The sequence below is a fragment of the Chamaea fasciata genome, unplaced genomic scaffold (genome assembly GCF_029207755.1).
Source record: "Chamaea fasciata isolate MVZ Bird 193981 ecotype frontalis unplaced genomic scaffold, bChaFas1.0.hap1 SCAF_8, whole genome shotgun sequence".
NCBI lineage: Eukaryota > Metazoa > Chordata > Aves > Passeriformes > Sylviidae > Chamaea > Chamaea fasciata.
The window spans coordinates 34166046-34189647 of NW_027094093.1; the positions used below are offsets into that span (position 1 = coordinate 34166046).

At 35.4% G+C, this 23602-nt stretch overlaps 1 protein-coding gene across 1 annotated transcript in view; it reads right to left on the minus strand.

Moving 5' to 3' along the window:
- The window catches only part of LRP1B (LDL receptor related protein 1B), a 474351-nt gene that overhangs the window by 49233 nt on the left and 401516 nt on the right, over window positions 1-23602 (minus strand). The window contains exons 66-76 of the mRNA XM_066190543.1: window positions 18795-18911; window positions 13907-14013; window positions 13130-13259; window positions 11999-12105; window positions 11550-11682; window positions 8298-8420; window positions 7722-7844; window positions 7323-7460; window positions 6683-6817; window positions 5998-6117; window positions 4611-4852 (exon numbers count right to left, since the gene is read on the minus strand). Coding sequence (XP_066046640.1) covers window positions 4611-4852; window positions 5998-6117; window positions 6683-6817; window positions 7323-7460; window positions 7722-7844; window positions 8298-8420; window positions 11550-11682; window positions 11999-12105; window positions 13130-13259; window positions 13907-14013; window positions 18795-18911 — 1475 coding nt within the window. The remainder of the gene's footprint in view (window positions 1-4610; window positions 4853-5997; window positions 6118-6682; window positions 6818-7322; window positions 7461-7721; window positions 7845-8297; window positions 8421-11549; window positions 11683-11998; window positions 12106-13129; window positions 13260-13906; window positions 14014-18794; window positions 18912-23602) is intronic.

Below are 23602 nucleotides of genomic sequence, written 5' to 3' on the forward strand. Positions count from 1 at the left end.
ACAAAACAGTATTTATTTATAAATAGAGTCAGAATTGATTTTTAAAGGAAGTATTGTATCATAATTCTTTGCTATGCAATGATGACAGTGGTAGCACACTTCCATAAATAACGGAAAGTTGGGGGTTTTTTAGTCTAGCATTAGCATGTAACAATGTTTTTTCTTACTATCCAAGCAACACTCACATAAAGGACCAGCTACCTAAAAAACCAGAGGGATAAAATTTTATTTTTAATCCAAACTCCTATTCATTCTGCAAAATATTCAGGCACCTGTGTAATACCTTTCATACCTGGAGATCTCTTTGGATACTGCAAGGATTAATAACTTACAGTGCTGGAACCAAATATTCTTTTAAAAGGAAAGCAGCGGTCATGGCTGGAAAAGCTTCTCACTTTCTCTCTCTTTTTTATTTATTTATTTATTTTTTTTTTTTTTTTTTTTTTTTTTTTTTTTTTTGCCTGTTCAAGCCCACAGTTTACAATAAGGCTTTATGAGAGCCCGAAAGGACCAAGATGGGAGTTACCAAGCAGACTGCGAGATGGTTCCCAAAAAAGGTGGTTCTAGAAGCAGATGAGACATCCTAAAAGGGACATCCTACAAAAATTCCGGAATAAGGATGGGGTCGTTGAGGAATACTGATCCTTTCTCCTCAACCAGACAGGGATAGTGAAATTCCAGTAATGCTGGGGGGGAATATTAAAGATTAACTGAAGAAGGAGACAAGCAAAGGAAATGTCAAGCAGCCATCTGGTGTAAGAGATTAAAAAGAAAAAAAAAGAAAAAAAAAAAAAGAGGAGAAAACCACTAGCTGATGCTGATGCTGTGTAATTTCCAGTTGTGTTCGTTAAGTTACAGCTCCATCACATTTCTGAGGTCTTATTCATCTTCTCACACTGTCTAGTAAAATTACTTACTGTCTAGTAAAATTAGCTCTTACCTAATAGCTTATTTGGATTATGCTAATTTTAAAGAATAATTCTGCATACAAAATTAGGATGAAAATACAGGAAGGAAATCACATTAATGTTTTCTACAGTGATTTTAGCCCACTTTGATGCTAATTAAAATGCAATACAACTTATTAGAAAAATTGGGGTTTGAAATCTAATTGCCTTTCACAGTTTGGAAGTCTCTGCACAGTTACAGACCAATGTCAGCTCGATGGCTTTTGATCAGAACTGCTATCTTTTGTAAATTTTGTTTTCAAGGTAAAGAATTAATAACAAAGAACCCCCTAAACAAACAAACAAACCAAACAAGCAAACATAAAAAAGAATCTGCAGTAGCAGCTTTGGTCTGGAAACCTTCTTCATATAGTGGTAAATTACAGATTTTCAGCCGCTAAAGTTGAGTTTGACTGAAGAAAATATATTGCACATGCAGTAGGAACACGTACCTTTGTAATGCTTAACAGGAAGACTAAATGACAAACCTAATTTGTATCATAAGCACATGTGACGAAGTATTTTAGCTGATTTATTTTGCAGATATTTTGGGTATGGAATTGCTGTGGAACAAAGTAAAGGAATGTTTCATTTTGCCTAAATTACCTTCATTAAAAATAATACATTATCTAATGTTATGTTACTAGAACAGTACAAAGAAATTAAAAACAAAACTTTTAGACTTCTGCCCACTGAAACACAACATTTTTGTTGAGAGATGAGCATCCCAGTGGGTGCAGTGATTCACCAAACCACAATTTGTATTACATAAAGTAGGATAATTTATAAATCCCAATGAGCTGATTCCAGAAAGAGTCTTCTAACTATATAAACTTCATCCAGACAGAGCTGTAGCTCTAAGGCAAAACCATAAACTCCTGGTATTTGGAGAATAGGGGCTGGAAATAGTTTGCATTCACAGGGATGCACTGGGGCAAGTGTTGGGAAACACGAGTGGATGCACCACAAGAGTGGTTAAGAGTTCTTGTGAAGCTCTCAGAACACTGGGGCTGCCAATAAACTGACTGAATACAGTACAAAACCTATGCTTTTGTTCCTGTTATAGGGTATCATTATTTTAATGCTCATCTTTTTGTCCTCTTCCATAAAATAAAGCACTTGAGTTGAAGTGTGGGCTTGCTCCATGCTCGTTATTCCCCTCTGATAACTTCTCCAGCTCTCTCCAAGGATTAGGCAGCAAACAGCTGCTCCAGTTATCGCCAATTCACTTTGACTGCCTGAACTCGATTGGGATGAAATCCTCTTCTGCATCTGCCAATAAACTCTGAAGAGTTGATATTTACTATTTCCTTTAATGCTTGAATTTGTACCAGTCTTATACCCCTTTTCACAGAAAATTAGGAGAGCTACTTAAAGCTATTCTCTGAGGAAGGCTCTTGATATGCTAATTCCATGGAGCAATTTCGGCTGAGATGGATTTTTGCATTAATGTAATTACCTGAAAATGCAGGTGACTTTGTTCAAGTTTACTGTCCTAATTTACATATCAAAGTCTAGATATAAAAGTTATAATGTAACCTTTAAAAACTTACCCATTAAAAAAACTTGGGCTAAAATTAAGGAATTCTCAAGCTTTTTAAAACCAAATTTCTGTGACAATATTAAGGAAACACTATAAAACCAATTAACCTATTGATCAGCTGCAAATAAGGCAACAATATTTGAATATTAATGAGATAACGCTGGGAAAATAACTGAATGGTAAGGCACAATGAGAAGCAAATGTTTCACACATATAAGTGAGAAGCGTCCAAGATATATTCAAATACAGCCCATGTATTTTCCACATTCAGATTTGTAAAAAAGCTTTGTCTGGCTTGGATCAAACATTGTCACAAGGACCTACCTGCACTGAAGAGATGGGGGAACATGGGGTAGAAAGAAAAACATCATTTTTTCAGTATCTTTGAATCAAAAAGGAAGTGACTAAAAGGTATTCTCGGATAACAGTGAAAAAGGATATGAAAACCAAAAAATATTTCAGTATGTTAGGAAAACAGTAATTTTAAGGATGTTTTATCTCTGTTAGTTTAAACTAAGGGAGAAAATGACAAATCAGCTGTGAAAATTTCAATCCCTGGACTATGAAGATGTCTGAAGGAAGCTTATGCTCAAATTTATGGACCTCTAAGAAAGAGTTAGATCCATTAGAGAGGCTGTGGGTCAGCAAACTGCTCTTGCTGCAGAATACATCTGCAGATTACCCCCCAAAAGGAAAGAAAATAAACAAAAAACACCACCACCTTCTCAACACTAACTTCACAAGGCTTTACACATTCATCATTTTACAATGAATAACTCGATGCAGAGACCTGTTTGTCAGGATTTTTTAAACAGAAATACACATCACATTTAAATGAGAAGAACTCCATGGCTGAATTACTCCACATCTTCAATACAGGTATCCTTTTGCAAAACCCCAATGACAGACCTGACCTACTAGAGATCCTAGGCATTACTCTACTTCAGATCTACCTTCCACACATTTTATCTGAACAAAATCCAGACACTTCTGCTGGGCAGGTGCGAGTGCTGGTTTTCAACCACTCTTATAAAGAAGCCACGACAGACTCAGGGTATCTTCAGGGCCCATTGGTGCCTACATCCCGAGGCTTTTCGCCCTGCTGGTGTCAAAGGTCAGGAATGCCATTCATTTGGAGGGGAAATCTCCTTGGATGGAATGTACTCAGGAATGGTTTCAGGTGTGTGTGAATTATAGATGAAAGGCTGGGCTGCTGTTGCTACTCTTGTTTAATCTGCTGGGTGTATAGAAGCAGTTGTGTGATGGGAGGTCATCACTGTTACCTCTCCTCACTTTAAGGAAACATGAAAGAGCCAGCCAGGTGCCTTTTCTAACTGGCCAAGAAAAAACTAAAAACTCTACTCTGCTATCAAATTCAATAAAGACTAAAAAACCCAACATCTAAATTTACAGCATTATAGGAACACCAAGGTAAAGACCACATTGTTATCTTCAGTTCAGCAGTACCACTTCCTAGAGACATTTGTAGAAATATTTAAGCAAAATGAGTAACAACCTGCATTTGTTTTACTTTCAAGTAAAGACCACTTGAAACTACCCAAGCTTAAGAAAATCCACATTTCTGTTGCAAAGTCCAAACTTACATTTATGCTTATTCAAAATAAGATGCTATGCAATTCAATAAAAATGAGAATAAATATGAATTGTTCCAATGTTTAAATATGTGTCATAACTTTGCCAATATTATTCTTTATATGAACACTCTAGAAATTCAGCTTGTGTCTAGCCTATCTCCATTTTCTGTCTTCCAAGGATTTGAAATTCATGCCTTTCTTCTTCTTTGATTATATTCTTCTCTTTTCTCTATTGAAATAAAGAAAAAAAATTGACGGTATACAGACATTGAGTTATACAAACTTCTAATATAGTGATTATTTCTCTGTGGGAAAGTTTTTTAAATGCTGTAAATTGGTTTGTCTCGAAGAATCTGTCAGCCTTGAACAGAAAGGCTTTAGTAGCCATGTAGATCACTGAAATAAAACCATTCTCAGACAGAAAATTTAATTACTAAATCAGCCCATGCTATTATAAAAGAGTCAGAACAGAAACATAAATTGAATGAAATTCTTGTGATGTAATCTTTGATTTTGATCACTTACTATCAAGCCACTGTTACTCTGCCTTCTCTCTCTGTCGTGAAGTTTTCTGTAGAAAATCCCTCCTGGATTAAACTGAGTGCTCCAAACAATCATATCCCCTTGAAAATATACATCCATTCCAGTTATCCTTGAATTGTGTTCAATATGAGATATTTGCTGATGAGCATCACTGTAGTTGAATGGATATGCAAAACCCAGGATGTCAGTGTCATTAGCAACATAGAGAACTTGATCTTCAGAGCCTAGGGATTATTATAATGAAACAAAAATAAGGTAAATGTCAACTAATGCAAAATCAGTGTGTTTAACTCAAGTAGCTTTTTGGTGTTCAGCTGGTATCATTTCTGATATTAAAATTATTTTCTCATTGTTGAACATTGCAGAAACACCTACACTCGGAGCAATAAATGCAACTCTTGATATTCTGATATCAAGATATTCTCATATCAACTTCAGTGCTCTCCAAGCACACAGTGTGACACCCAGGACTATATTTTAAGCAGTATGTAATATAAGAATTTGAATATTTTTAAGCAGTATGCAAAAATACAAGATATTATGCATTCAGCCCACATGAATCCCATATTTTTAAATGCATGCTGTCTTTAGAGGGTCCTAAATGTATATATTAAAGGAACACAGAGCTGTCAATAGACATGTTTTTAAATTGCTCAGCTGGAAATTAGAAGTGGAATGATTTTTTCTTTAGTGAAGTTTTGAAATTTACTGCAACAGAACCTGTGTCTTACATCTCATTTTAGATAGCCAGATACCATCTTGATCCAGAAGTTGTAAAGTATATTATTCATAGGAAAAAGTTTTCTAATATCAATTCATTGAGTTTTCAGAAAGTTTAAAATCTGTTTGATAATTTATAAGTTTATTTCCCCATTTATGTCACATTTATCCATAGAGAATCAATTTAAAATATCTGTCCAACACACTTAGTCCTTAAGAGTATGAAATTTCAAAAATCATTTGTTCCCTTCCTCCTGATAAATTCAAGAACAAAGAGGAGTTTGGTTAAAGCAAATATCAGTGAGGTAAAGAAGGAAGCATGAACTGTATTACAATGGAAATGAAGCTTGTGCACAGTTCATATTTAGGATAATGATTGCCAGATTTCTAAATTATAAGCCCTCAGAATTATGTCTGTGTTCCTATAATAACAAACCATTATCTTCAATTAGTAACCCTGTTTGTTCCCATGTCATAATCTGATTTCTTTAGTAAGATGCAATGATTCCAAACCCTGAGAGAGTCCACATTATGTGGGAAACACTAATGACTCATTAATATGATTTTCTCACGGCAAATTTGCTTCAAAATTACGGACAATCTATATAACAAATGGCAGTACTGTCTATTTTGACTTTTACAGCCTTACCTTTTGCTATGCAACTGTTATTCCTCTCCTTATAATTTTTCTCACACGCACAGCTGTAAGAGCCCTTTAAATTATGGCAGTGTTGGGAGCAGGCCCCAAATACCATGCACTCATTGATATCTATGAAGAAAAAATTGTAATTTTTATACCTGTGGTTTATTATCCTATTATTTAAGATTTGCATACAATCATGGAACAATGCAGATGAGCAAAGGGAACTCATAAACATTTTCTTGCTGACCAGTATGACATCATACATATTAAGACTACATTTGCTAAGGAATTTCTCTCCGTTTACTTTGATTTCAATTTTGTATCATGCGTCTTCATTATTTCAAGTATCCCAAAATATTCTCATATGCCAACCTCAACAACAATGTTAAATAATCTACCAGACCTTAAAAAAACCTCTTTACTCCTTAAATTATTTAATAGCCTGACTTGAACATTTTGACATTCACAACTAATGTTAAATCTTTGATAACCTCTCCAGGTAAAATGTAAGAATTTATAATTTGTAAATATATATATATTTTTAATTTTTTAATCCCATAACTATCGAACAGCTTTTACTCTGTGGAAAAAACCCCGAGTATGATATGGATCTCCTTCTCCAGCACAGAAAATTGATTACAGAATTGGCTTTCAATACTTTACAATAAGGGAAGATGGAAAATATCTGTACCTTCACATTGTCTATTCCTCCTGTTTCTCTGAAATCCAGGTTTACACTGGCACAAAAGGGAGGATTTTGTTTGATTACAGAATGCATCATCTCCACAAGGATTCACATTATCTTCACATGTATATTCAGCGACACCTAAACATAAACAAAATGTCTAAAAAATGCCTGATAGATTTGTTTAAAGTGTTAAAAATGAGACCTAAAGTAACGACAACCAATAACAAATTCATCTTTCTGTTTAAAGAGCAACAGGTAAATTTTTAACAAATAAATGGCACTAGAGTGTTTATCTACATCTGCATAATTTAATGTATTATATTTTATGCAATTACAGTATTTGAAATACATTTCCCTTCAAGAATGTAATACTAAAACTTTTCCTGTTGCAAATATGAAACAAAATACAATCAGCCTGTACTTAAATTTTGTAAAGAACTCGTAACTACACCCAAAAACCTTGAATTCCTATAAAATTTGCCTTGCTCTTGTGGAACAGAATTCCATCCATTTGTAACTAAAAGAAGGAACTACATTAAACTGAGTTCTGTATTGTTCAATAGGTCTTGCACAGATGAATGTCTCGGTTAATTGTTTCTTCTCTGCTCCAATCAAGAAAACAGATCTTGCCAGCCCAACTCACTTATTTTGCAGTCTTGCTCATCTGAGCCATCCCCACAGTCATCAAACCAATCGCACTGCAGCTCCATGGGAATGCATTTCTTGTCACTGCAAGCAAACTCATCCTTTTTACATGGTCTGGCTTTATACGTGATTTTATCTGCATAATTACAGATTAATAAGAGAAAAAATAAATCGGTATTTAAGATTCTCTGATAGTTTTAGACACATACAAATGGGAACGACTACAAAGCATTAAGCGACAGGAAATTATTTCAAGCTTAATTTCTTTCAGTTTCAAATCCTGTTCTGCTAACCTCCAGTTTGGCTTTACTGAAGGAAAAGCAGATCTGTGTAACAAAGTTTGCCTTCAAGGTGTTTTCTCTGATCTGAGTGCCTTGGAAGGTAAAAAATCACCTACCACAGTGATCTTCATCCGAGTTATCACCACAGTCATCGACCTCATTGCAGATCTGCTCGGGCCGCAGACAGACCCTGTTGTTTCTGCATCTGTAGGGCCTCGTTGGAGGGCAGGGAAACTTCACTGCACAGCAAAGAAAAGAATCAACTGTTGCCCAGCTATTAATCCTTTTTTTAATGACACATCAAAGCCAGATACGTGTTGGCACTGTAAGCTCTTCATTTAGAGATTTTGTGTGATAAGGGTGATTTATAGCTGTTTTTGAGAGCCAGTAAGCATGGCAGAAAAGAAGAAAAAGAGGTAGAAAATGTAATAATGCTCAAATTACACACAAAAGTAACTTTTTCCTCCATCTGTGGGTTTCCTACAGAAAAGTTTCATTTCTTAAAAATAGCAAATATCAAGTATCTGAAATTACATTAAAAGCAATTACAAAAGAAACTCCATCCCATATTTCAAGCTTATCTTCTAAAAGGAAAACAAAATTTAAGACACATGAGCCTTTATATATTTGTGTGTCTTAAATGTCATTCTTGCTTTATTATACATAAAACTCTGAAAAATATAATGCCATACCACACATTTCAGCAACTTCATCAGAGTTATCTCCACAGTCATCTTCACCATCACAAACCCAAAAATGTAGTTTGCAGAGGGAATTGTTGCACAAAAATTCATCAGCTCTACATATATTTCCCCCTGGGAAGATGAAAAGACGACAGAAAAAAAAAAAAGCAGGAAAACAAAAAGATGAAGGAATGTCAGTTTTTGACAAAAGCACTACAACCACTTATCACATACTATTTGCAGAGAGTAACACAGGCAGCATAACTAAATTTACAGATCCCAAAGGAACGGGTTGGAGAGGCAGAGGAATACTTGTTTAAAAATCACTTCCTTGACCAAACCCTTCCTGTTCCTGACTGCTGGCTGGGAATTACCAAACACAGAGTGACCAGCTGGGCATGTTCCATTTGCATTTAGCCAGGAGATGTTTAAACCCCCAGTCTGCAACTCTCTTTGGTGATGCAGCCCCTCAGCAAAGGCCTGGCTGGCACAGCAGTAATTTGGGCCATCAGAGAATGATATAAACAGAAATAGGGACAAACATGTGAAATGCCACTTTTCTTCTCCCAAGCAGCAACAGCCTTGGCCAGGTTTGTAAAATCCCCATCGCCTCTAAATACTGTATCTAGGAAAGGTCCAGCCCCGTGGGCACAGAACAGATAAAATTGACCTCTGACAGGAATCTTCCTTTCTGTAACTTCTGAAATGCCTCATCAGGATATTTATTGAACACAGAAAGCAGCAAGAATAAAATCTTCCATGTGCTCTGAGTCATCTAACAAAAGCGGACATAGGGTGAGGGAAGATGTTTCAGGGCAGAGTGCTTTCAGGCTTTAAAAATCAGTTCAAGGTGGATTTAGTTTTAATGTGTGTCATGGTAAGAAAGAATTTGTTTCCCAATCACAACTAAGTTTTATCACTACCATTCAACAAAGTTATGGAAAAGTTCTTGCAATTAATTTTCTTAATAAACACATTTTTATGGTAACTGGATTTTCAGTTTCCTGAGAGGAGTGGGGTATAAAAGAAATGAAGCTGTGTAGCTGCAGAGAAGGAAACAATGAATTTTTATATGATAATGCCAAAACTCTCACGGTGGCTTACCTCAATGCATTACACCCACTCTAAGAGCTAGATCAGGCTTCAGTGGCTTTTTACTCATTCATTCAGTGCCCTGTTCACACTTCATTAAAATCAACAGAAGGCTTTCTCTTGCTGTAAGTGTTCAGAATGGCTGAACTTTTTTCCCCCAAAAAACTAATTTCCATGAAATGCCCATTGCATGAAAGGATGTTGAACTCTCACACTATGCTACCAGGTATAATTCACTCCCATGGTAAATATAACTTATAAACATTAACAGAATTATCCTGTATAATTATCCAAGGAAAATATATAAAATTCAAGTACTCTTCATGATGAAAGGCATGAATCCAAATAATAGTGTGTGCAATCACAATATAACCATCATTCTAGTTGTTTAATAAGATTGAAGAGAGTTATTTTTGTAAATATGCACAGTGGGCCACAGATAAATATTATGGATATTATTTTAGAATGTTGTAGAATAAAACTCCATTTGTGTTTGCTGTGTTTCCAAAGATGAAAAAAATTAGTTATCAGTGAAATAAACTGGCATTTGTTTCATGTGATTGCTCTGCCTGTCACAATTCCTTTATAAAATAGATTTCTGCAACAGAATCATAATTGTGACATAAATACAAAGTATGATGGCAATAACCAACTAGGAAAAGGCTTCTTATTGTATTATAAGCAATTTTCAGTTCACAGAATCTCCATTATGCTACCCAAAGAATAATGTGGGCATCAGATAAAATAAGTGTGTTACTATTTATTTACACTTCATTGGGTTTTAAAGAGATACAGTCCAGATATTTTAAAAGCAGTCTTAAAACGGACTAGATTTTATTTTTTTTTTTTTTTTAAAACTTTGTTATCTGTCTTCTTGCACCAAAACATCTTTGGAAGGTTCTTCACATTCTCTGAATTTTCTGGTCTCAATTTCAAACTTAAATATCCCCACATGATGCATTTTTTCTTTTTTTTTTTTTTCCCCTTTAGTCTTAAGTATTGTGCAATAGACTTAAAATAAGGAAAGGATATTTTGCTTCATATCTGATTATTAAGGATGTTTGCTTCATATCTGATTATTATCACATATAACTGTACTTCATTATGCTTTGAATTCATGCACAGAACATGTGACTGTAGATGGCTAACACACAGAACTACCCACTTTAAAGAAAAAGAAAGAAGAAAAATCCAGGAAAAAACCCAAGGAAATGACAAAATGCCTACTAAAATTATTCTTTACGACAAAACTTCTTTAATTTGACTTAGAGGAGGAGGGGCTGGTGAGGAATGTGAAGCTCAAGGGCAGCCTGGGCGGCAGTGACCATGGAATGGGGGAGTTCCAGACCCTTAGGGCAGCAAGGAAGGTGCAGAGCAAGCTCCCTACACTGGGTTCCAGGACAGCACACTTTGGCTTCTCCAGGATCTGCCCTGGAGGGATAAGTGGCCCAGGAGAGCCTGGGTGGTATCCAAACATCACCTCATCTGAGCCCAGGAATGATGTACCCCAACAAAGAGGAAGTCAAGATGTGCCAGAAGGATTCTGTGGATGAACAAGTTGTTCCTGTCCAAACACAAAAGAGAAGGTGAGGCCCTGGCACAGGTTGCCCAGAGAAGCTGTGGCTGCCCCATCCCTGGAAAGTGTCCAAGGCCAGGTTGGATGGGGCTTAGAGCCACCTGGGATAGTTTGAGGTGTCCCTGCACACGGCAGAGGGTTGGAACAAGAGGAGTTTTAAGGTCTCTTCCAATTCAAAGTGTTCTATGACTCTCTGAAATAAACAGAAACCCGGGCTCTTAAGATGACCTATTTAGCAACTGTTCATTATATTGCACAGCTGTGTAATTTATTGCGCATGGCTTTGTAATTTATTGTGGCCTATGAAAGTTTAAATTAACCAGATTTACTGCCGACTTCCTTGATGAAAAAGAATATGCTTCCAGTAACAACATGACCTTTTCATCACTCGGGGGGAAACAGAAAGGAGTAACAAGTCATAAACAACCTAAGTTTTGCTTAATCCAGACCTCTTGTTAAGCTGCTGTACTGTCTTTGTCAGAAGAGGTCACAGAACTTTCCTTTCTGCACTCATAGTGGCCAGGGTACCACTAACTTGCAATGTGTGTATTCATCAAAAGCCCAAAAAACGTTTTTAGAGAAGTGTCTCTTGCCTTGGTCACAGTTTTCTTCATCGCTGCCATCCACACAGTCATGGATCCCATCACAGAGCCACCTCACAGGGATACAGTAGGCCTTGTTTCTGCACCGAAACTGATCCTCTTTACACTCTGTTACACAATCCATCTGTGTGAACACAGACACGAGCTCTGGATTAATGGACGAGAGCAACAACAACTTTCCTACACTGGCAGGAGGGAGCAGCCCCTGATGGAAACTGCCCCAGAACCATGCTTGGGGTTTGACTTGGAGAAAACCAATTTGTGCACTCCAGAATTCTGGACCCCACATGTCCACAGAGCACAGAAACATAAAATCATGGGGCTAAGGATGTAAGAAAACGCTATTTGCCCTTTCAATTATTTCAAGACCTAAAAAAATTTACAAAACAAAAAAAAATCACATCAGGAAAAGACCCAAACACCAGAAAATCATCAGGTACCTCATCAGATCCATCAGCACAGTCCAGCTCCCCATTGCATTTCAAAGATGCTGAAATGCAGCCTCCACTTGCACACACGTACTCACTTGAAGAGCAGGTTGGAGATGCTGGTTACAAACACATATTTTAGCATTAAGAAAGAGACAATTTGTGAATAAATTGGTTTTTAATTTAAAAGTTTTCTTCTGGTTAACACAGTGAGCAAAATTGCGTCTAAGCACTTTCGTAAACCACGATAAAATGTTTGACAAATCTCAATTGTAGCATCAATTTGACAAATCTGAATTGTGGAATTATGCAAATAAATTGCACAATGGCAGTGAAAAAGTATTTGTGTTTTTCCACTTAGAAATTTAATTTTGTTTTCTCCTTACGCTTGCTAACAAATGCTAACATGCGTCTATTCATAGAATGAGTATATTTTTAAAAATTGCATTCCTTAAAATGGGCTTGGAGTTTAGATAAATGTACCTAATCTATAATTGAATAAGCTATATTTTTAGTAAATTATCTTTTTGGAAAGTATACATTATTACAATTAAAATTCATAAATATTAAGCAGGATATTTTCATATAAAGGTGGATATTTTTTGTTGTGTTGTTAAATCAGGAGAGTTTTTTCATAGGCTTTTATCAGTTATGTCTAGATTACAAAAAAATTAGGGAAAATTCCTGTAAAAATAAACAACTGTATTTTCCAAGAAAGCAAAAATAAAATAAAATACCAAGAATAATAATTTAGTAGACAAAATCTTTGCATAAGGACTATTAAACTTTGAATGAAGATCACAAAGCAAAACATTTCAGGACACACCAAGATTTACTGATTTTTCAGAGCAGAATTTTATACGTTGAGTATTTATTATAAAATTACAATTCAAAATAATTAAATTAAATACCTATGCCCCAACAAGCTTCACATTGTAGGGTTGTACATAAGAAGGATTTTCAAAACACCCATAGAAGAGACAATGATGCAAACTCAAAAGGTAAAGTATTTCAGATTTTTTTACATTTTCTTTCTACTACTAGAGCCCAAGAAATCTTGATTTGATAATTTATATTCTTCCTTCACTCTGATTTATTCCTGGCTTCATTTCATATCTCAGCATTATTAAAAAGAAAAAATACCTAGTTCACAATTTTTCTCATCATCCCCGAGCTTGCAGTCCTCGTGACCATCACATTTCCATTTTGCTGAGATGCACTGGCCATTGGAGCACTGGAACTGATCCCTAGAACAGCCCGTTTCACAATACCTCTGGTACAAAAGAAACAACCAATAAACAAAATCAAGAGTTTAATATAAACGTTGGTAAATGTGCAGCTGGCGACAGAAGTTACAGCCCATAATCCTGCATGCAGTAATTAAAGTCTTGTGAAGTGAAATATATTTGTGGATGTGATTCAAATGGTGGCTCACACTCTCTAAATAGCTGGGAAACACCTGAAATCTAGTATTGACAGGAAAGGAGAAGGGAAAAAAGATAAAAAAAAAGGAACAGAAAACCAGCAAAGTATTATCCAGTGAGCTTCTGATACACAAAAAACAGTCTTCATTGTTCTCTCAAAAACATCTCTCAAATCAAACCAGTGCTGTGTGTAAAGAGAATGGTTTCCCAGTCAGGACACAAAGTACTTCCAAGATGGGAAGAGGTTCAGATCATTGCTGGGACAAGAGGATGTAGAATACTGCTAAATTTTAGTTGATTTATTTGGATGTTTTCTTTTTAGAATAACTACATCAAGAGGTTTGGTTTTAATTTAGTAATGATATTTGCATACATGGACTCAGGTGTAGAGTTCCCACTGCTGCCTTTTAGAAAACTTCTACGCAGGAATCCATTCTCGAACAATATAAAACTAGTAATTCTCTAAAGAAGCACTTTTTTTCTGGAAGATGCCTACCTCATCTGAGCCATCCGCACAGTCATAGTCTCCATCACACCAGAATCTTGCTGAAACACAGTCTCCATTTGCACAAAGAAAGTCTTTCAAAGTGCATGTTTGAGGCTCTGAAGAAATAAAAGAAACAACCCTAGGTTTATTAGCATTTCCTTTAAATATACCCCCCCCAACCAATCAACGAATAAATATGAAACACTCAAAACAATTACCTTGCAAATGTTAAGGTGTGGTTTTCTGCAGGATTTTATTCCACACCACCTTTTAACTAAATTTCATTTACATATAGGAAGATAGCAATGAGAAATACTTTCATTACTTCCATACATTTTAGTTCTATCAAATTTCTTTGCAAAATAACATGATGTTGAGTACATGTATTTTATGAATTCCAACACCTGTATGTCATTACAGGGTTTGTGAGATGTGTACCAGAGACCAGAAATACATTTTGCATGTCAATATCCAATGTAACTAGAGCTAAGCAGATTTCTGACCTTCTATCACACAGTGACACATCATTTATCACACACCTTTTAGTGTGTGTGTATGTCAACAGTCAGCTTCCCCTGTTCTCAGCATTCAGGGGAATGGCAAATGGAACACAAAGGTTGGGTGTTTCAAACAAAATAAAAGTTTTCACTACTGCTGGCACAGAAACATTGGCAAGGGGGATCTCTGTGGGAGACTCCCACAGGAGAACATCATGTGCTTTCCTCCTGAAAATGAGGACCACTACAAAAGACATTTTCTGGTTGCTGTAGCATTAGACTAGACAAAGGTGGAGAAGTATAGGGGATTTAGGAGAAGTTAGGCATGTCTCTACATGCAATTTAGATCTGCCAGTCTGAGGGTTTGGGGAGTAAAAGGACTTAAAAGGCAAACAAGGATTATTTGTGGGATTATTTCCACCAGAGTAAACTATTATGCAAATGATACAAAATTAAGAGTAAGGATTAATTAGTAAAAATTTTCAGCAGAGAAAAGGGAAACAGCAAATGACAGTGACTGAACAGAAGGAAAGAGGCTGAAAAAAAAAACCAGGAGACAGAGCAGACAGCAATAATGGACAGCAGGAATGGACAGCAATAAATTGAGTAATGCTGAAGGGTCCTTTAGTGATTTATGGAAGGTGCAAGCAGGAACGTTTTTATAAAATGTACCACAGTGATAAAGAAAAGCAAACACAAAGTTAGAGGCTTCAGACTGAGAAAAAATTGGTAAATACCAGCATGACACATAAGTTACATGGGTCTGACATCAACTTGACTTCAGGTGTTTCATTTTTTGTTCCTAAGAATTATAAAAATCAAAATGTGTTCCAGGAAAGAAAGAGTTTTAATCAAGTTTTCTGCTGCCTTTTCCCACTCTTTCAGACTCAAAATGATTCTGTTTGAAATGTTTTAAGAGAAATTCATTTTTCAGGTAGGCACAAATTTTAATTTTGAAGTTGTAGGAAAGTAATTTTAAAAGCAAATCTATAGCCATTGCATCAGTTCTCCAGAAATGCTAGATTTCAGCAAATCAAAGGCTGGCATTTATGTGGACTCAGGTTATATGCACATTATGTCAAATATTTTTTCAAAATGTAAGCTTTAGCAAATCTCTGATGTTTGATTCTTTTTGTTTTCAACTGGCCAAGAGGGAGAATTTCATGATATGATAAAATTTATAAAGGAAATAATTTGTGTGCAAAAAACCCATTTGTTGCATTTCTATATTGATTGGAAAAAAACACAAGCCAATACTTTTGCTATACTGCTAATAAATTATTTATAAGCAGAGATTTGATATTTGAAAAATGTACACAAAGATCTAAGTACTCAATTCTCTGTTTGCAAGAAATATTTCTTCTGCTGCTGAGATCCAGCTCTGTGATTTACATATGAACACAGAAAAGTGCTTTTCCATCAGTGCTCAGATTGTTGGAAAGGAATAAGTATTAATACAAAACAGTATGAAAGGAATAAGCATTAATAGACTTCTGTATAAGCCATGAAGGACAGAATTCTTTAGCTTCTGCTTTACCAAAACACTGAAACTCCTTCCCAAGAAAAGCATTTGGGATACAAACTTATCCCAGGACAAAATTAACTGATTTGTTTTCTTGGAAACTTGTAGAAGCAACAAAAGAGCATTAGGAAGAACTTCTAGCAACATGAATATTTTTACACTGATTGAATTCATGTCTTGCTACAACATTATTATGCTTGCTTTGCTTCAATTTCTACAGTACCTTATACTTATTTTCTTTAATCACATTAAATGTAAAAAAAAAAAAAAGAAAAAACTGGTGCCTCTTTTTAGCAGGAATAAGATTGGTTAGATAGATATAGTAAGATTATTTCCTGTGGAATTTTCCTTTTTTGGAGTTTCCTGAAAGAGGAAACACACTATTTTTGGGGTAATTTGTTTTTAAAAATCCAAATAAACTCTGAAAGCAAATTGTCCCTCCAGACAGATATTACCTCAGAAGAGTTAACAATGTATCGTACATTTCTGATTGTGGACTCATTGTGTACCAATATCCTTGCTAATAATTCTTATTTCAAATATAGTTAAAAAAACAATAGACTTTATGACAAACACAGCTAAATAACCAAATCTTAATGGGCTCAAGGATTTGCATGACAGTATTAAGAATTTTTCTCACCCATACACATTTTCTATTAACGTGTATTATTTCATTTATGATAAGACCAGAAGAGTGAATTTCTTGTATGTGAAGAAACTGTACAGAGAAGTGTAAATGCTTGAGCTGAATTTCTATAATTCGGTGAATTATTTCTGCTTTATTGAGAAACAACTCATTTTCTGATATAGTTCCCTGACAGCCCTTTGTATATTATATTCATGGATGCCATGAACAATTTATCTCACTGTGCAATGTAACTTATTTTGTCAAATGCTTCTGAAGTTCTAATTTCATATATATTTGTTTCATTACACTTTATTCTGTAAGTGGCTTGATGGCCTATAAAAATTTTATACAACAATTTCAAAGAGCTGAACAGTATTATGGACTGTCCCAGTGCTTCCAATATTTTGGATTTTAAAACTGCGCCAGCCTACTGTGTTTAATTTAGACAGTAGAATCTATAGCTAGATTTTAAGCATGCATTTCACAAGCAAAAGTAATTAAAAAAAAAAAACCCTAACACCCTTTAGTTTAATTCACCTTCTATATCTGGGTGCTCTGAACTCACTAATTCCATCCATTACAATTATTTACAAATTTCTTTATCTTCAAGTCTAGAGAACAACCAAGAACTGAATGTATAACTTAGCTATTGATATGGAAACAAAGTTGGCTAACTTCATAAATTAGTTTTTTAAAAAAACTTCAGATTATTTCTCTCTCATTATTGGAACTTTTTAATTTGTAGTATGATGATCTGAACAATAAAGTAGAGAATTATTAATGCTGGGTCATGCATATGGCTAAATCCAAATATGATACTCAATACTTATTTTGCAAACAGTAATAATATTTTGTGCAAGGTTTTTTGGGGGATTTTTTTGTTTGTTTTTGGTTTTTTGTTTTGTTTTTTGGGGGGTTTTTGGTGTGGTTTTTTTCAAATTTTCAACAGACTGCCCAGTCCTGTAGATTAACACCACCACAGCAAAACTATGACTCTCTATTTAATTTCTACATGAGAATAAAAGAACATAAAACAATGTCTTCCTAATTTTAATACAGAAAACTGACACTAATAATCAATTCCTAAGCAGAATCTCCCTCAAAGCTAAGAAAGCTTTTGTGTGTCAACCCCCCTGGGGTAGAACAACAAAAGGCTCTGAAAAATTACTGAGCCACATGACATTTTCCCTTTTTTAATGTAACACTCCCATATGAAAACCACAGCACTTCTGCTTGCAGTAAGAATAAAACTCACAACATTTTCAAATGCAGGTAGTAATTACCAGGCAGGAAAATCCACTTTAACCTCCCAAGCTGAATGAGACACTCTGTACCTACAGACAGCACACCTTGAACTGCAGAAAGGGGCAGCAGCATTTACACAGCATTAGAATCCCTAATTTATTAAGCTTTCTAGCTCACCACCTTGAAGATACTAAATATACACTCAGGATATGCAATCGGGAATGTGTATTCAAGATTATGTGCAAGAAAAAGATATTAACTTCGTGCCTTTATGAGTAAAAAAGGAAAAAAATCACAGCAATTGTCAAGAGAAGACACTTCAGAACTAGTTAGGGAATGTCCCTCTTGAAACATTTTATAAAGACAACAATTATTAGATAAAAAACATTACAAATTTTTCATTTCTTCCTGAGAACCAGGTGGAAATTAACTCCCTGAAAGTGGTATTACAGAGATTTATTAGGCCTTCAGGTTCCTCATGGGTAGGAGAGAACTGGGAAACTGAGCTATTTTCAATAATCATGTCTACTACTCAACACAATTAAATACTATAGAAATTGACTTCTCAATATGAAACAAGGCAAATCATCTCAAGAATACAATTAATGTAATGAGAGGCAGTATTTGATCAAAATTCCTTATTAAGAAATACTTATCACATTCCCTCTGAAAAGTGTTTTTCCAGAGGTAAAAAATCTGAGGTAACTAATTGATGAAGTTAAAGTAATTTTAATATTTATTTTAAATTCACCAGATTATTGAGAAGTTGGAGATAAGGCATTTTTTCAAAGCTGATACAGCTCTATATTAAGAGCGAACAGAATTGGAAAATTACAGCAAGGGACATTTTCAGTTGTGGACAATTGATTTTCAGTTGCGGACGACTGATTTTCAGATGATCAGAGGATGCTGAGTGAAAATACACAGGTGTGTTTTATCAAAATTCAAGTTTCCAGTTGCTATCCTGACTCTGTTCTAACATGGGCTAAGGTAAAAGTTACTTACTACAGTTTTCTTCATCAGAATTATCTCCACAATCATTCTGGCTGTCACACCTCCAGTGGTCTGGAATGCAGTTGTTGTTTTTGCACTGGAACTCATGAGGTCCACAGGTTTTTTTATCTGTAATTAAGGTGAATAATATTTACAGCGCTGCAAACAAAGATTAAAAATGGGAAAGGCTTCCACCGAATGCATGATAGTATTGCTGGATACATTTAAGGATTATCAACTATAATATTTGAAGTGTTATTTTCAGGAATAATTCATTTCTCATAACATTCTTTAAGCTTCTATTTATATATTCACACCTAATCTTAAATTTGAAGAAATTAAAATATGCAGAGTATAAACTGTCATATAAAGTTAAAAACATATAAAATTCAGAAGAGGTCACAAGAGAGGGTATTAGTGCACTAAATCTCAAGGACTGAATTAACTTTTCCGTGAATTTATCTGTAAGATTGCTCTAAAAAACATCAGATCACAGTAAACCATTAGAATATTGATTTAGAAAAATGTACAAAATATGTGTTTCTCAGAAGTTATTTTTACGTATAATAATTTAGGATGGAAAATTTTGCACTTTGATTTAAATTTTTACTTATGGATGGATTGGATGTCACTCACATGAGGTAAAACATTAAAAAGCCTATGGTGCTAAAATGAGGGCAATTTCCTTTAAGTTGTGTATTTTCAATGAGCTTTTCTATTTACAGAGGAGCATTGGAAGCAAAACCTTTTAGAGATACATGAACACCCTGAACTCCTCCAGCAGGATGGAGCTTCCTCTGTGTTTTCTGCGAGCAATTCTTGAACAATTCGTTCAGCTTCTAAGGACTGAGATGAAATGAAACAAATTTTAAAAAGTTATCAGTGACATTTTTGTTGGGGAGGAAAAAAAGCAAAAAAGCTTTGCTTTGTAAAAAGCCTCAATGACATATTTAAAATTACATGTCTCTGTGATATTGCACCAGGAAATGTTTAAATTTCTGTTAGGCAAAGTCACAACATGTCAGAGCAGCTTCACTCTGCTCTCACGGCAACTCGAGGGCTGCTAATGACTGACAAAAACAGCCGCTTCAATCAGCCTGATTCCTCTGCTGCTGAACCACAGCAAATTAACAAATTAGAGGTGTTCATCTGATGCTGTGGGCCAAACCCCTGCGTTTTCTCTGTTGTTTTAGGTGTGGGTCAGGAACTAGACTGACAAAACTACATTTGAGTGTCAAGACTGGTGTTGCATCTCAGTTGTGCGCACTCAAAAATCTGGTCACTGCAATTCTGTCTTCTGTGTTTGTTCCTTATCCTCTGCCTATGTCACAATTGCAAGAAGGTTTCTCTTAAAGTGTTTTTTTCCATTACGTTTTTCAATATTACAGTCTTTGATACTTTGATCATGATATTTCAAATACTTGCACTGGCAAACAATTAAAAATATTTAACATCATAAAATGAAAAAATATTCCTCCCAAACTTATGTCACTCTTGTGTTTTCATTCCATAGCTCTGCAAAGGATAAACTTGCAAATCTGAAATCCATCCTGTGTTTATTAAAATACTTCCAGTAAAGTCTGCAATCTCCCACTTGAGTATTTGCCCACAAAATGAGCTGTAACACTAATGACAGATAACATCACGGCAACATATAAATATTCTATTTATCCTTCCACATTCAGTAGAAATACCGAGATCTAATCAGTAATACACAGAAGCCAGAGATGACACCCATTCATTTCAGTTACCTGAACATGTAATAAATCTGTTCTTATTCTTCATAAAGAATTATTTAGTTCTCAAGCATGCTAAATCCATTCTGTAGCATTTCCTTTTCTAGACATATGAAGAAAATTTACTTTTTTTTTTTTTAATTTAACCTTAACCTCTGATTGCTACTTGAATGTTAATCTTTCTCTTCCTACTCTATTACCAAACATAAAGGAATATAATTTGGTTTTTTAATACAAAATATTTTGAATGTTTGTAAGGCTCTCCCTTCTTCACAAGTCCGAAAACTTTATTTTTCCTCTGGGTTGAATGATCTCATTTAGCAGCTTACAGCTGACAATGTCTTACAAACCAGATTTGCTTGTTGTGTATTTATTTCTTCACGTTAGTGAGAACTGAGGAAAACACTGGGATACTAGAGATGGGATATAACAAAGAGGGAAATTTGGGAAAGTTGTGTAGCAGTTATCTGATCTTTGAGAACGATGGACTCATTCAACTCAGAAGAGTTGAATGTTATTTATTGGGAATTGTGGAACCATGAAAAGCACACGGGGCCCCACACACCTTCTGCCATCTCCGCCTTCAACATTAAATTGCTTTCTCATTTTTCCTAAAATGAGACCATCTTAAAGTGTGAAAGTTCAGGTAGAAATGCTGCAAAGGCAGAGGAGCAGGCACTGATAACCCCATTTTCATATTGTTCTCTTCAAATTGTTATTAGGATATTCACTGACCTACTGTAGCAGGCACAGCCCTCCCTTAGAAATTTGTGTGATCCCCTGAGGCAGCTGCTGGTGGGTTGGGGTTCACTTTTTTATGCATACTGAACTAGGATTTTATGTTAGAAATACTTCTAAAAGAGCAAGAGGAAAACAGGATGAAGGCCTGAATGGGGAAACAAAAACAAAACAAGGCGAAAAAGCCCATATGCACCCTAAAAGCATTTTGATTCAAATGTGAACGAAACCACTGATTGTATGCATTGCTCTCCTTTGGGGATTTTAAATCCATATATTTTCATGTGTATGCCTTTGTGTCTAAGCAGGATACAATCCAAAACTAAAAGGAATTTGCTTCTGATCTGGGATCAGCTGTCTGTGCTAGAACTGGGCAGGCTGTCACCCATGCTGGATACAGGAAATTATAAGCTTGTTGAAGGAAGTTTATATAATGGACCCTTCAAATGCCTCAAAGAAAAATTATAGGAAAATGTTCTTTATCAAGTAGGAAAAAAGCCTACTTTTTACTTTCACTGCTAAAATAAAATTAATATTAAAAGAAGTGAGAAGGCAGAAAGCAGTCATGCCAGTGTTGATACATCAGGAAAATAAAGACCGAAACACACATAACCTTTACAGAATATTATAAAATCACTTCAAAAGACCACACACAGGTTTCTTCAGACGAACTCAAACTGGTCCATCTTGACGTAAAGTATCAAAGCTGTGAGCAAGGACTAGCATGATCTAATGGCTTTCTTTAACTGCCTGGACAGTTAGCACCAATTAACTCTACCTCCTGTTCTCTGAGAAACACCAGACACTCCTAAAGAAACACACATTTCCAGATTTTATCTCAGCTGTCTGAGTTGGAAAGCAACCACAGAAGACTAAATACATTTGCACTGCTTCTAGCAAATGTACTTGGTGTAATATCTCCAATAACACACACCAGCAGAAGTTGACTAAGCAATTACATATGGCCATGCAGCACTCAAGCAAAAATGGATTATTTTACACAAGTTTTGCATTGCAGACGTTTTAGAAATGAACTCCAAACACTAACAAATTAGTGTTACATCAACATATGTAGATCCTGTTTATACTCAGCCTGCAGCTTTAGAATTTAATTCTATCAAACTTTGTCCATAAAAATAACAATCTTTAACTTTAAAAAAAAATGCAGAAGACCAAACTGTGTTGAAATTACTGCCATTGTAAGGTCATTTAACCATATTTCAAATGCTAAAAATATGGAAAACTTCAAAATGTGATTAAATACACCCTGTTCTTGTCAAGGGCTAGCTGTTCCATGTGTACTCAACAGTGTTTGGCACAGAAATTGTGACTATGGATAAATTATTCTGTCTCCTCCAACACGAAAACCATGAGCAGTGTATGCAGCCAGGAGATTAAAAATAAAGATGTGGGTGTTTTTTCAGGGAAGGGTGTGATTAAGCTGTGGAGCACCTCGCTGCAGCATGTTGTGAAAACTTCACAAAGGCAAAAAGAGAGTGAAATCTATGATGAATTACTGTATACAGAGACATATTTGACTGACAATATTTGTGATTCTGAAGTTGTTGGAGGATGGGAGAATATCCAGGGAAGTTTCAGTATGGGCCTTCTTTGCTCACATATTCCTTTCTACACACTCACTGCCAGGGACAGGACTAAAGTCAAGAGAGTCTCAGGTATGAACCAGCACCTCCAGCTGAATATGTTGTGATTTAAAAACCTGTTGAGCTTGGGACTGCACACATTGCTTCTCTATCCTGTCTAGTCATTTGAGTAATTTTTATTCTTTCTATTGTAAAAAGATGGCTCAGAGTGAGGTACTTACTCTAAATAGAATTTATAAATAAATAAATCTTATTCTAAATATAATTTTTCTTATTTAATCTCAGTTTTATTTCTTTTTCTCTTTTTAAAATAAATAAATTGTGACTTGAGGACATTAGCAGATGAATTATTTTACGACCATTTGTGCCACATCAGTTGGGTGTGCACGGGCTGGCCAAAATGTAAATCCACAGTTTGGAAGCTTGGAATTCTGTCCCAATTGGAAAGTCACAACATGTTGGAGATCCAGGTGATGTGGAATGGTGGAGGACAAAGTAGCTGTGGCGTAGAGCAGAAAGTGAGTCGGGCAGGGCTGCTTCAATAACAGCCCAAAAGTGCATATGAAACTTCATTTCCTTTACATTCACTGTTTCTTCAAGACAAATGATTCCTCGGACTGTAAACTTCTCACCAGTTGACAGGAGCAATAATTTTCCCCATCCTGGCAATTCAAACAATGGTCTTGGATTTTCAGTGTTGAGAGAGTTCATTTTCCCAGGCATATTTTCCACCTCCAGCATT